The sequence below is a fragment of the Rhinatrema bivittatum genome, chromosome 2 (assembly GCF_901001135.1).
Source record: "Rhinatrema bivittatum chromosome 2, aRhiBiv1.1, whole genome shotgun sequence".
NCBI classification, from domain to species: Eukaryota; Metazoa; Chordata; class Amphibia; order Gymnophiona; family Rhinatrematidae; genus Rhinatrema; species Rhinatrema bivittatum.
The window spans coordinates 623,046,857-623,061,750 of NC_042616.1; the positions used below are offsets into that span (position 1 = coordinate 623,046,857).

Here is a 14,894-nt window from a genome sequence, read left to right on the forward strand (position 1 = left end):
TTGCACCTCCAACGTCTGCTGGAGATAGAGAAATAGTAGCAGACTGCAGGTGGCACTTCAACTTAATTGGCAGTGTCAGTCAAAAACTTCTCTGACTCCATCTGCTGGAAGGGAGGCAAAACCCAGCTGTCTGGACTGATCCAGGTACGTAGAGGGAACGCACATCATCAGTGCAAATAAGTAACAGCGGAAAACTTTAATATACAATATGTTAAAATGCTCTCAACAGAAAAGCAACTGATTCCAGAAAACATTAATATTAAAACATAAAACTAAAAAACCTGACATGCCAATAGAAGCAGTGAACCTTTAGTGCACTATAACTGTAGGTTATAGTGGGACTGAGGCAGTTTCTTCATCCAGTTATACTATGGATCCTGTTATCTCGCATTCAAACTAGAGGCTAATAGCATATCTTTTTATATATATATATATATATATATATATAAAATATATATAGCCTGCTCTATTGCCCAATTCTAGATGGCTAAGAAATTAGCCTTCATAATAAAATCAAAAGACTATAAATGCCAATACGACAGAATAGACAAACAGACAAAGCAACTGTCACAATAAGATCCAGCATTATTCATCAATTATCAAAACTCTGGTGTTCAACAGATTACGGATCAATGTGACTACTACACACAATGCTTGTAGCTGTTGCTCAAATCCATCGAAAGCCTGTGCAAACACCACTTTCTGGTGTTTTCTAAATCAGACAGCAGATGTTTCAGTCTTCAGACTTTCTGGCAATGCATTACAAAAGCTAGGGCAAACAGTCGATCACAGGATAAAGAGTGAGAAAAGAAGACCTCAAGCGTCACCTAGATAGGATTTTAGACTGTGCTGGGGAGGATGCGGCTGTTGTGGTACATGTGGGCAACAACGACATAGGAAAATGTGGGAGGGAGGTTCTGGAAGCCAAATTTAGGCTCTTAGGTAGAAAACTTAAATCCAGAACCTCTGGGGTAGCATTCTCTGAAATGCTCCCTGTTTCAGGCGCAGGTCCCCAGAGGCAGGCAGAGGTCCGGAGTCTCAATGAGTTGATGAGACGATGGTGCAAAGAAGAGGGATTCAGTTTTGTAAGGAACTGGGGAATCTTTTGGGGAAGGGGGAGTCTCTTCCGATGGGATGGGCTCCACCTTAACCAGGGTAGAACCAGACTGCTGGCACTAACCTTTAAAAACAAGATAGAACAGCTTTTAAACTAGAACAACGGGAAAGCTGACAGTCACACAGCAGTGCATGGTTCGGAGGGAGGTATCTTCAAAGGATACTAATGATGCATTAGAATTAGGGCTTCCCAACAGTCAGATTCCAATAATAAGAAAAGTAGTCCAAGTGCCTGTAAATAAAAACTCACCTGAGCTAAAAATTTCTAACTTATCCCTATCAATTTTTTAAGCAGAATGAAAATACAAACAAAAAACAAATCTGAAATGTTTGTATCTAATGCCAGAAGTCTAAGATGGGAGAATTAGAATGTATAGCAGGGATTATGACAGACTTAATTGGCATCTCAGAGACATGGTGGAAGGAGGATAACTAAAAGGACAGTGCTATACCGGGGATCAAATTATATCGCAATGACAGAGAGGAGCACCCGGGAGGCGGTGTAGCGCTTTATGTCCTGGATGGCATAGAGTCCAACAGGATAAATATCCTGCATGAGACTAAATGCACAATAGAATCTTTATGGGTAGAAATCCCTGTGTGTTGGGGAAGACTATAGTATAGGAGTATACTACCATCCACCTGGTCAAGATGGAGAGATGGACAGTGAAATGCTAAGAGAAATAAGAGAAGCTAACCAAATTGGTAGTGCGGTAATAATGGTAGATTTCAGTTACCTATGACAATCACGTTGCATCAAACGATTTGCAATTTTAATGGCATAGACTAATGTCTTAGTACTTTTGTTGCATTCAAACACAATTTTTTATGAAAATTTAGGACCTTCATATCACCCGCGGTTAGCAAGTATACCACTTGCACTTTCGTCGCTACGGGTCTTGTTCGGCCGAAACGCTGAAAGAGTAAAATGGCGGCAGGGTTGAAAAAGATAAGATGGACCTCCTTTAAAATGAAAAGTTGAAGAACACTGGGAGATTATCTGTCAACGAGCAACCAGAATTATCCTGCAACAGTGAGTTGTGAGTTACATTGAAAAGTCCCTGAGGCAGCGGCTCGCAAAAAGTGGACACGTTGGACTTCACTCTGGACTCTAAAGCACAGTTCGTGCAAGTTAAGGGAAGTATTAATCTCCATAACTTTTATAATATAGTTTCAAAAAACTTAAAGAAAAATCGCATAACAAAAAAACAAATGAGAAGTGTTTAATGGACCGATGATTAAAAAAGACCCGTAGTGGTGAAAGCACAATTTCCAGCACTTAACAGTAACCACCTTACCTAAGAAAAGGCAACATTGAAAATATTATACCAGGCCTTAAGACACCAATACATCTATTAGGAAAATGGACCAAGTCAGGCTGCTATAGAGCCCTTCACAGCCAGCAGAAAACCTCACCTCAATCACATGTGCTGACCCTCACCTAACAAAGAATAAAGAGACCAAAACGCATAACTAGAAGTATGGAGACAAAATCTGAATTGGAAACCGCAACAAGCCAGAGTCTCTGTATGCAGTGTAACAAAGGAAAAAAAGAAACATCACCCATCCTTATAAAACAAATAAAAAAATATAAAATCAGTAGCAGTAAAACCATACTAACAAAAAGAACAGATTATTTCAAAACAGCGGATGAATGAAATATCCAATAATTAAAAACTCACATAAAAAATTTCTAGATACCAATAAAATATTTAAAAATAGCAGACACAAAGACCTAGTAATGAAAAATAATAAGGATACAAAATCTTTTGCTCTGCATACCTGGGAACGTTTGATATCCAGGTGCCCTGAGATTGTTCTGAATTAGGAGGAGGAGGAATAGTTTGCTTGCAACTTTCTCCTCTCTCTCTCTCTCACACTGGCTCTCAATCGCTCACATATACACATGCTTTTTCTCTCTCACTTATATAGGCTCTTAATTACACATTTACACACATGCTGTCTATCTTTTCAGGCTTACACACACAGGCTTTCAATCACACACATACATGCTGTCTTTTTCTCTCACACACAGACTCTAATTCACATGCTTACAGACATGCTCGCTCTCTCATTTACACACAGGCTCTCAATCACATACTCACATGCTCCCTCACCTAAACCAGCTCTCAGTCACAAAGACACATGTGCTCTCTCTCTTTCTCTCATTTACACACAGGCTCTCAATCATATACTCACATGCTAAAGGGGATAGAACAGCTCCCCTATGAGGAAATGCTGAAGAGGTTAGGGCTGCTCAGCTTGGAGAAGAGATGGCTGAGGGGGGATATGATAGAGGTCTTTAAGATCATGAGAGGTCTTGAACGAGTAATTATGAATTGGTTATTTACACTTTCGAATAATAGAAGGACTAAGGGGCATTCCATGAAGTTAGCAAGTAGCACATTTAAGACTAATCGGAGAAAATTCTTTTTCACTCAACATACAATAAAGCTCTGGAATTTGTTGCCAGAGGATGTGGTTAGTGCCGTTAGTATAGCTGGGTTCAAAAAAGGTTTAGATAAGTTCTTGGAGGAGAAGTCCATACTACTATTAATACTGGCTATACTGCTATTAATTGCATCAGTAGCATGGAATCTTCTTGGTGTTTGGGTAATTGCCAGGTTCTTGTGGCCTGGTTTGGCCTCTATTGGAAACAGGATACTGGGCGTGATGGACCCTTGGTCCCACCCAGCATGGCAATTTCTTATGTTCTTATGCTCCCTTACCTAAACCAGCTCCCAATCACACAGACACACATGCTCTTTCTCTCACTTTCACACATGCTCTCAATCACATACTCACATGCTCCCTCACCTAAACCAGCTCTCAATCACACACATACTCTTTCACATATGGAGGCTCTCAATCATTCATACATGCTCTCTCTCACACGCACACACACACACACGATCTTAAACACACATTCTTGCTCATTCACTCACTCTCCCTCCCCCAAACTAGCGGCGAGCAGCCTCTTCCACTTCTAACCCTAAAAGCAGCAGCAACCTACTTCATTCTCCTAAGAGACTTAGGAGCCATCCTAGACAATCGTCTCAACCTCAAAACATTCATTAACCAAACCACTAAAGATTGCTTCTACAAATTACATATCCTGAAAAGAATAAAACCGCTGTTTCACACTCAGGACTTCAGAACAATCTTGCAAGCAATAATCTTTTCCAAACTAGATTATTGCAACTCATTACTATTAGGCCTCCCAGCTTCTTACACCAAACCTTTACAAATGGTTCAGAACTCTGCAGCCAGAGTCCTTACAAATTCCAGGAAAATTGACCACATTTCACCTATTCTCAAAAACCTCCATTGGCTTCCTATCCACTATAGAATCATGTACAAAACCATTAACATCATATACAAAACTATCAACCAACACACGCAACTTGACCTACAAATACCACTTAAAAAATTCACCTCCGCCAGGCCTATCAGGGAACACTACAAAGAGTCACTCCAAATTCCAAAGGCCAAAACCTACCAACATAAATCCTTGAGTCTCAGAGCCTTCTCATCAGCAGGTCCAGCTCTCTGGAACTCGATCCCACCTGATTTGAGACAAGAGCCAGGCTCTTTAACATTTAGGAAAAGACTAAAAACTTGGCTTTTCAAAAAAGCATTTCCAAGCCTTGAATAAAACCTCCTCTCACTAGCACTAACTCGTATGCAATAATGGAATGTAAACACGAATCAACCAACCTCAAACCCTCTCTCACTAATTCCTGCTGAATATTTATCATACTATTACCATTCACAACTGTCATATTTATTCATTTGATTACCTATGTACCGTTTCATAGTCTTATTTTTTCACTTGCTATTCTAATGTATCAATAGGCTGAAATGTAAATATTGTGCTGTTCAATTTCTCCCCTTCCATCCCAAGTTTATTTTCCTTGTTTTTTGTAACTTTCCCTCTCCCTTTTTCTGATTCACTGTATTTAAAGTTCAAGGTTCTTATTAAAAATATTGTTTTTTACGTTACGTTATGCTTTACACTCCTTGTTATTTGTAAACCGGGTTGATGTGATGCCTATCATGAAACTCGGTATAACAAAAACAATAAATAAATAAATAAATAAATAAATAAATTTTCAGCCCTCGTGGAGAAAGAAGTCCCATTGGCCGTGGGGGTTGACAATGTTCTTTGTTTTTCTCTGAGCCACGCAGCTCATTCCTCAGGCTGCGCCTCTCTTCTCTTCTTCAGGCCGACACTGCCTTAACTAGCATGGTCTCTTCTTGCCGCACATGCACCCGCTGCTCAGGACTTCCTCTTCTGGGCCGCGGGGGGTGGGAAGAAGAGAGTATACCGGTGCCGCTGACTCCAGCTGTCCTACCGTGTTCCGCCCGGGCTCTCAGCATTTTAAGCCCGGGCGGAGGACCTATTTTGCTGGGGGGGGGGGGGGGGAAGCAGCTGGGACAGCGGGGGAACGGGAAGTGTGGCAACAAACCTGCGTATTCTTGGTGACACACAGGTTGAGAACCACTGGTCTACGCTATTAAAATTGCAAATCATTTGATGCAACGTGATTGTCATAGGCAAATATCTAGTCATTGTATACTGGACAAGTTAATACATTTATACTGAGATTTCAATTACCCCGATATTGACTAGGTAACTGTATCATCGGGGCATGCTAGAGAGATAAAATTCCTGGATAGAATAAATGGCAGTTTTATGTAGCAACTGGTTCAGGAACCGACGAGGGAGCAATTTTAGATCTAATTTTCAGTGGACCACAGGATTTGGTGAGAGAGGTAACGGGTGGTAGGGCTGCTTGGCAATAGTGATCATATTATGATCAAATTTGAATTAATGACTGGAAGGGGGATAGTAAGCAAATCCAAGGCTCTCGTGCTAAACTTTCAAAAGGGAAACCTTGATAAAATGAGAAAAATAGTTAGAAAAAACTGAAAGGAGAAGTTACAAAGGTAAAAAGTGCGCAAGAGGCATGGTCATTGTTAAAAAATACCATCCTAGAAGCACAGTCCAGATGTATTCCACACATTAAGAAAGGTGGAAGGAAGGCAAAACGATTACCAGCATGGTTAAAAGGAGAGGTGAAAGAAGCTATTTTAGCCAAAAGATCTTCATTCAAAAATTGGAAGAAGGACCCAACAGAAGAAAATAGGAAAATGCATAAGCGTTGGCAAGTTAAATGTAAGACATTGATAAGACAGGCTAAGAGAGAATGTGAAAAGAAGTTGGCTGTAGAGGCAAAAACTCACAGTAAAAACTTTAAAAAATATATTCGAAGCAGAAAGCCTGTGAGGGAGTCAGTTGGACCATTAGATGATCGAGAGGTTAAAGGGGCACTTAGAGAAGATAAGGCCATCGTGGAAAGATTAAAATGATTTCTTTGCTTCGGTGTTTACTGAAGAGGATGTTGGGAAGATACCCGTATCGGAGAAGGTTTTCATGGGTAATGATTCAGATGGACTGAACCAAATCATGGTGAACCTAGAAGATGTGGTAGGCCTGATTGACAAACTGAAGAGTAGTAAATCGCCTGGATCGGATAGTATATACCCCAGTATTCTGAAGGAACTAAAAAATTAAATTTCAGACCTATTAGTAAAAATTTGTAGCCTATCATTAAAATCATCATTGTACCTGAAGACTGGAGGGTGGCTAATGTAATCCCAATATTTAAAAAGGGCTCCAGGGGCGATCCGGGAAACTACAGACCAGTTAGCCTGACTTCAGTGCCAGGAAAAATAGTGGAAAGTGTTCTAAAGATCAAAATCACAGAACATATAGAAAGACATGGTTTAATGAAAAAGTCAGCATGGCTTTACCCATGGCAAGACTTGCCTCACAAATCTGCTTCACTTTTTTTGAAGGAGTTAATAAACATGTAAATGAATGTGAACTAGTAGATGTATTATATTTGGATTTTCAGAAGGCGTTTGAGAAAGTTCCTCATGAGAGGCTTCTAGGAAAAGTAAAAAGTCATGGGATAGGTGGCGATGTCCTTTCTTGGATTACAAACTGGCTAAAAGACAGGAAACAGAGAGTAGGATTAAATGGACAATTTTCTCAGTGGAAGGGAGTGGGCAGTAGAGTGCCTCAGGGATCTGCATTGGGACCAGTACTTTCAATATACTGGTATTTATAAATGATCTGGAAAGAAATATGATGAGTGAGGTAATCAAATTTGCAGATGATACAAAATTATTCAGAACAGTTAAATCACAAGCAGAATGTGATAAATTGCAGGACGACCTTAAGAGTCTGGAAAATTGGGCATCCAAATGGCAGATGAAATATAATGTGGACAAGTGCAAGGTGATAAATATAGGGAAAAATAACCTATGCTATAGTTGCACAATGTTAGGTTCCATATTAGGAGCTACCACCCAAGAAAGAGATCTAGGCATCATAGTAGATAACACATTGACATCGTCGGTTCAGTGTGCTGCCGTAGTCAAAAAAGCAAACAATGTTGGGAATTACTAGACAGGGAATGGTGAATAAAACATAATGCCTCTGTATCACTCCATGGTGAGACCGCACCTTGAATAATATGTACATTTCTGGTCGCTGCATCTCAAAAAATATATAGTTGCGATGGAGAAGGTACAGAGAAAGGCGACCAAAATTATAAAGGGGATGGAACAGCTCCCCTATGAGGAAAGGCTAAAGAGGTTAGGACTTTTCAGTTTGGAGAAGAGACAGCTGAGTTGGGATATGATAAAGGTGTTTAAAATCATGAGAGGTCTAGAACAGGTAAATGTGAATCGGTTATTTAATCTTTCGGATAATAGAAAGACTAGGGGGCACTCCATGAAGTTAGCATGTGGCACATTTAAAACTAATCGGAGAAAGTTCTTTTTCACTCAACGCACAATTAAACTCTGGAATTTGTTGCCAGAGTATGCGGTTAATGCAGTTAGTGTAGCTGTGTTTAAAAAAGGATTGGAGAAGTCCATTTCCTGCTATTAAGTTGACTTAGAAAATAGCCACTGCTATTACTAGCAATGGTAACATGGAATAGACTTATTTTGGGTACTTGCCAGGTTCTTATGGCCTGGATTGGCTACTGTTGGAAACAGGATGCTGGGCTTGATGGACCCTTGGTCTGACCTAGTATGGCATGTTCTTATGTTCTTATATCTTAACATTCGAGAAGGTTGATAAAATTTTAAAAATGAGGTAACTTTGATAACTTTGAAAATACAAGAGTATTGGTGGAACAATTTAAACCTTAAAGTGATCTGAAGAAGAACTCATTTGTATTAATATTGAGCATGGTTCTGTACCATTTGCCTCAGAATTTGTGCAAGTCCAAGTATGTTAAAGCAAAGAAGATTTGATTTATGATATTTTCACTTCCATTGCTTTGGAGATAGATTCCTGTGAAAATTGGAGTTGGTGACACTCTTGGCAATATGTTGGAGTGTTTTGAACATTTTTGAAAAGGAGTATGTTTTTTGAAATGTTTTGAAATTGTGTTCACCTGTTTGTAATTAGTGAATGATTTATGATATTGTATTTAACTTTCACACATTTCTTCTGAATTTGTATGGTATTTAACAATTGTAATTTTCCCCTGAAGATGCTCTGACGAGTGAAACATGTTGGGAATAATGATGTTTTAAGGATTGTGTGTGAATTAGATATGGTGGTTGTGTGATATCTATGAATGTTTTAATATATTTTATTGATAATATATGTTATTTTATGTTTAGGCATATGTATAAGTTGGGTCCATCCTAGGGCACTTGCTGATGTTAATAAGTAATCAATACTGGGCGTTAATGTGATGGAATCTGCATGGGAATTAAAATCACATAAAACAATAGTATTCTTAACAACTGCTTTAACTGCTAGTAAACAGTCCATAAAGGCCAAAGCATTACCCACTAAGTAGCCTGGAGGGCAATACACTAAACAAATACCTCATTTTAGAGAGGAAGTCAAGAAAAACAATCCCAACGGTAGTATGTTCTCTGTGGGAATTACCGACAGATATAATGTACTCTTGACAATTATCTAAAGGCCAAGAATTGATTCACCTGTTTAGAAAAAAACATTGTATTCTGGCAATTGCAGTTAATTTAAAAGCACCATATCTGAAAGTGAAAGCCAAGATTTGGTCACACACAAAATATCTGGGGAGTTATCCTGTAATAAGTAAAGTAAAACTGGAGTTTGATGCCTGATTGATTGGCGATTTACTAAAATCAGGGATAGCAAAACATCATGAGCACCAGATTCCAACAGAGAAATACAATGTACTTGTTTCAATGTAGAGACAATCTCCTTTGTTTTCCAACCTTAAACTCAAAATGGTCAAGATAGAGCGCTCCTTATCTTTCCCCCCAAGCCCACTTCCCCCTCTTCCTCCTTTCTCTATTTCTGTGTATAACACTATAATTTTCCCAGTCCCTTCAGCCCGTAACCTTGGAGTCATCTTCAAGTCCAACTCCTCACTCTCTTTCTCTACACATCCAAAACATTGGTAAAATGTGTCATTTCATTCTCTATATCACCAGCATCTGTCCCTTCCTTTCTGAACATACTACCAGAACCCTTATCCATTCTCTGTTTACATCTTGCTTAGATTATTGCAACCTGCTCTTCACAGGTCTCCCAGTGACCCATCTCTCTCTCCACTATAATGTATCCTAAATTCAGCTATACAACTTCCACTTAAGTTGCTACACCCACATAACCCCTCTTGTGATTGGCTTCCTAGCCATTCCCACATATAGTTCAAGCTCCTTTTACTCACCTTCAAGAGCCTTCACGCTGCAGCTTCTCACTATCTCACTCTTCTCTCTCTCTACATCCCTGCTCGTGCATGCCATTTATCTGGCAAGTCACTTCTATCTATGCTCTTCTCCTCTTCTGCCAATTTCTGACTTTATGCTTTCCACCTGGCTGCAACATCTGCTTGGAATTGACTTCCTGAACTGGTGTGTCATGCTCCCTCTCTTGCCTTATTTAAATCCAATCTAAAAACCCACATTTTTGAGGCTGTTTTTAAATCTTAACTCCTGATTGTCCTACTTACGGTCTCAATTTTTAACCACTGTCTTAAATAAAATGAACTTCCCCAAGTCTCTTTGCCCAATGTTTGTCTTGATTAGATTTTAAGCTCTACTTAGCAGGAACTCTCTCTTATATGCTTTTTCTACAGCACTACATATGTCAAGAAGCGTTATAGACATATTAAATAGTAGTAGTAGTAATAGTAATCGTAGTAGTAGTAAAAAATGTGTGGGTGTAGATGTGTAACTGGGAGGGAGAGACTGTGGGTATGGGTGTGTGTCTGGGAAAGAGAGACTGGGTGCAGGTGTGTTTGGGTCTAGGAGACTGTGGGTGTGAGTCTATGTGTGGGAAGAGAGATAGTGTCATTGTGCCTGTGAGAGTGAGTGAGTATATGGGTGGCTTGATGCCTGGAGGGAGAGTGAATGAGAGTGTGCGAGAATGTAAATGACTGCACCTGGAAGAGAGCGAATGAGTGTGTGGGTGGCTTTGTGTCTCGAAGAATGAGTGTGGGTGGCTTTATATTTGGGAGACGGAGTGTGTGTGGGGAAGAGATTGTGTGTGTGTGTGTGTGTGTGTGTGTGTGTGTGAGGATGATCATTTGGAAAAGTGAATGAACGTGTGGGTAGCTTTGTGCCTGGGAGAAAGCAAGCAGGTTTGTGATGACAGAGTGAATGATGGAGATAGAAAATGACTGCATGGATGGCTTTGTATCTAGGAGAGAGAAGGAGAGAGAGTATGTAGGTGGCTTTTGTGTCTGGGAGGGGGAGAGAGAGAGAGAGATTGAGATTTGGGGGGGGGTGGGGGATGGAGAGAGAAAGAGTTGGCCTTTTCCTTTAGGTGGGCATCCCCTGCCCCTCCCCCTTGTGAAAGTCATGACGGGTTTCTGCTTCTGTGAATTTTGGTTTCGTGACTCTCAATCTGTGAAAGTTTGACCACCCCTTGTACCTGACACAGTGCAAGGTGAGGTGACTTTCCCATAGTCATAAGGGGCCTCAGGGGAGAAGCAGGATTTGAGCCCTGCCTTTCCTGGTTTTCAATCCATTGCTTTAACTAATAGGCAGCTACTCCACTCCATGCAAAATGTCCAAAAAACTTTTAATCTTATATTTGGACCTATATAAGATCATTATATCATGTTTGAAAATATTTTGGCACTTACTTGTATATTGTATGATAGCATGAAATGTCACTAATCTTTGTCATCTTCTGTAACCATTCAGTGTAGTGGTTTTCAGGTCTGTTTTGGCTGTTGACAGATAATTTTTTTAAATTATATTTAACAACTCATTTATTTGTTATTTCAAATAAGAAACAACATATTAATCAGATCTATATATAAATTCAGGTGATGTATTCCTGGTGGTGATTCTTACTATTAAAGGCAGATTTTCTATGAGCTTGTGAAGATCTGTATTAAACTTAACAGAAAAAATGAAGACAACAATTTTAAGTTTTGTACCAAGGGGAGACTAGACATGACAAAACATCACAAGGAAATGGCAATACCCAAGATAGTCAGTTTTCTCTGCTTCTGACATACTCTCCAGAAGAAATTCCTTTAGGGTACTGGTGTTCTCCAGCCATTCAATCAGTCCTAGCCTGGGAAAAAAAACAAAACATAAACCAAAGTCAGAACTCCATGGAAGAAATAACACAGGAGCAAATCCTGGCTTGCGCAAAATCTGTTGACATTGGTGTTGATGCCTTGAAGGCTTTAGGTAGGGAAATCCCAACTCTTGGGAATTACTGTATCTTCTGTTGGTAGGTATATACTTTTTCTTATGCTGGTTTTTGTATATTTGTCTTTTAAAAACAGCAGCAAGTTCTTCATAACATCAATTTGCCTGTTTCTTGACTCTTTCCTCTGTTGATCTCATTTCTAGTCTTAAAATTATTTTTCAGATATTTGTATTGAACTTTTATAAAATATCACAACCATCCCTGGTGCTTCATCTGCAGTTGAAACACCACACTTTACATTAAAAAGCACGATAAGGCCCTATTCAAAAGGTTTATCCAGCTATCTTTAGGAATTATCTGGACCAATTTTCAGTTAAATTTCTGCTTCGCTGGGGGCAATGTGACATCTTACTGAATGGCCGCTTGAGAAACTCAGCTCCCCAATATAATCCAGCAATATCCTCAAATAGCAGTCGGATGCATCACCTTGTAAGGCTGTGAAGAGTGGGCCATCTTCCTCCCCTATTAACCGCGATGTCTATATGTAAGAAAATTTGTGGATTTAAAGCAGTTTTCATTTGAAAATACTGTTGTGTTGCTAGTGGCTGAATGCAGTAAATATGGCAGCGAGTCGGAGATTGGAGTAGAAGCAGGCCACAGGGACAGTAATGATAAAATCAGTATTTGTGGGCACGGCGTCTTAACATGAGCCAACTTTAAGAATGGTTCCAAGAATTAAGGTAAGATAAAAATTTTGGAAACTTGCATTTTAATCGAATGACTTTAATGATCTTGGGAATAGAATAAAAGAGGCGGGTTCTAGTATTCCCTCTAAGGAGTGACTAGGTATGTGCAAATTTTTTTTCATGTGAACAACAATATTTTTAAACCTACAATTTTTTTAAACCAACAATTTTTGAGCACCACTATTAGTGTTTCACAAAGAAAAATGTATGTGAGCAACTATGTAAAACTTGTGAGCGATGCTCTGAAATATATGAGAAATTGCTCACATGATCAGTTTAGAAGAAACAGTGGTGAAAATGTGTCTGGATGATCAGGATGCTGCCTTTATGCGAAGGCAATCGGAAGTTGTTTCCCTGACAAAATCCAATAAACAGTTGAATGAGCGGATAGAAGACCTGGAAATAGGTCTTGATTTGTGGAAATCTCCGTTTTTGTGGAATACCTGAGGGACCCGAATTTGGGGACTGTACTCAAATGATCATCTTCATTTGCACCATGGTCCATGGCCATAATGAGGAAACTGGAGCTTCCCAATATCAAGTCTGATAGAGTGCACAGGTCACTTGGCCAGCCCTGGGGATATCTTCCATGAGACATTATTGTGTGTTTCCATACATTATCTCTGAAAGAAAAAATTCTTCAGCTCACTAAAAAGATAGGTCAAATTGAATGGAGAGGCCATAGGATCAAGGTATTTCAAGACCTCTCGCCCATTACAATTTGGAAATGTAAAGTGTTCAGAGAAATTATAGCAGTGTTACACAATGGCAATGTGAAATATCTTTGGCTGTTTCCCCTTGCTTCACTGTAAATGGGAGTAAATCGTGGGTCAGTTCAGTCAGAGACTGGCAAGATCCTGGCTGCAGCTGGTATGTTACCTCAGAAGCAGATTCAAATAAAGATTCCTCACTGATGCATATGAGAGAGTGCCCAGTCAAGTGGCAGCAAGTAACAAGCGGAAGGAGGAGATATATAGTCAATTGGGTGGATCTTTCTCTTCAAAGAATACTTTTACCTGATGAAGGGACTAAGGAAATACAGTATGATATGGATACATAGTTATAAAGCATGCTGAAAGGGCTATTTCTTAAGCTGAGGTGGGGAGGTTTCAGTTAATGTGTTATGTGCTTATTTATGGTTGTTTTGCTTTTTTGGATGCTGTAATTGGTCACAGAAGATATGATGTTGAATATGGGGGTACGGTGTATTTTGGGTTGGGAGTGTTGCGTGGGATAATAGCATTCCCAGTAATGAAGTATTTCCACAGAACGAAGAGGTGGAAAGTTGCAAGGAGAAGTGGGGAGGGAGGGGGTGTTGAGGGAGGGGAGGGAATTGGACAGTGCTTACTCTCTATATAGAGAGTATTATGGGGTCAAAGGAGCATGATGGATAACCAACAGCCTTAGGAGTTGAATCCATTGTTTACTGGGGGATTGTAGAGACCCTGTCAATGGGCTTGTTATCTGGATTGTAATCCTATTTGATTAGTATGACTACAATGAATATTGTTTCCTTAAATATTAAAGAATTGAACTTGTCCCATAGGAGTAAATTAATGTTTAGAGAAGCATCCTATCAGAAAGCTAATATCCTGTTCTGCCAGGAAACCCATCTACATAAAAGGTATGAGAGATTGTTAATATGCAGAGCTTACCCACAACAATTTTCTTTTTTTTTTATTTATAATACATATACTTTATTGAACATAGCGTGAAACACAGATAAGCATAAATAATGGACACAATTGAAGTTACACATATGTTAAAGTAACTTCCATGGATAACATGTATGTGAAATATGTAGCGAATACACGTGTGCCCCTCATCCGGTAGTACAATATTTCTTGTGTACATCGCAATGCCTAACAGTGGTGTCTAACCAAACATATGTATATATTTTTCTATATAATGATATAACCAGAAACATAACTCCCCATTCCCCCCCTCCTCTCCTTTCCAGAGATCCGCACCAGATAAGAAACATTTAAGAGAAGTACCATAGAATAAAAAGTAATAAAATATTGAGAAAATAAAATACTATGAACTGCATTATCCAGCTCTGTATTCTTTGCTTGCTGCTGATAATGAAATAGCGTGTCAGTATGTCAATGAATGGATACAGCGAGTCCAAGGCCTAATTACCAGCCCCAAAGGAGGGCGTTCCCCGAGTACATAACCAGGTGGTCATAGGATGCCATATGGCCGTAAATGCCTTCATGGTATCGTGTTTCACAGCAGTGAGATGAGACACATGGTATTGACTGTGTAATCTATGAAGAACCATTGCCAAAGATGGAGTATCCGGTGACTTCCAAGCCTTAGCCAGTTCAGCCCTA

At 39.5% G+C, this 14,894-nt stretch overlaps 1 protein-coding gene across 2 annotated transcripts in view; it reads right to left on the minus strand.

Moving 5' to 3' along the window:
- PRKDC (protein kinase, DNA-activated, catalytic subunit) overlaps nt 1-14,894 on the minus strand; it is a 683,602-nt gene that overhangs the window by 33,137 nt on the left and 635,571 nt on the right. For both annotated transcript variants that reach the window (XM_029591248.1, XM_029591249.1), the window contains 2 exons: nt 11,639-11,731; nt 11,292-11,378 (listed from right to left, as the gene is read on the minus strand). In XM_029591248.1, the coding sequence (XP_029447108.1) occupies nt 11,292-11,378; nt 11,639-11,731 (180 nt within the window). The remainder of the gene's footprint in view (nt 1-11,291; nt 11,379-11,638; nt 11,732-14,894) is intronic.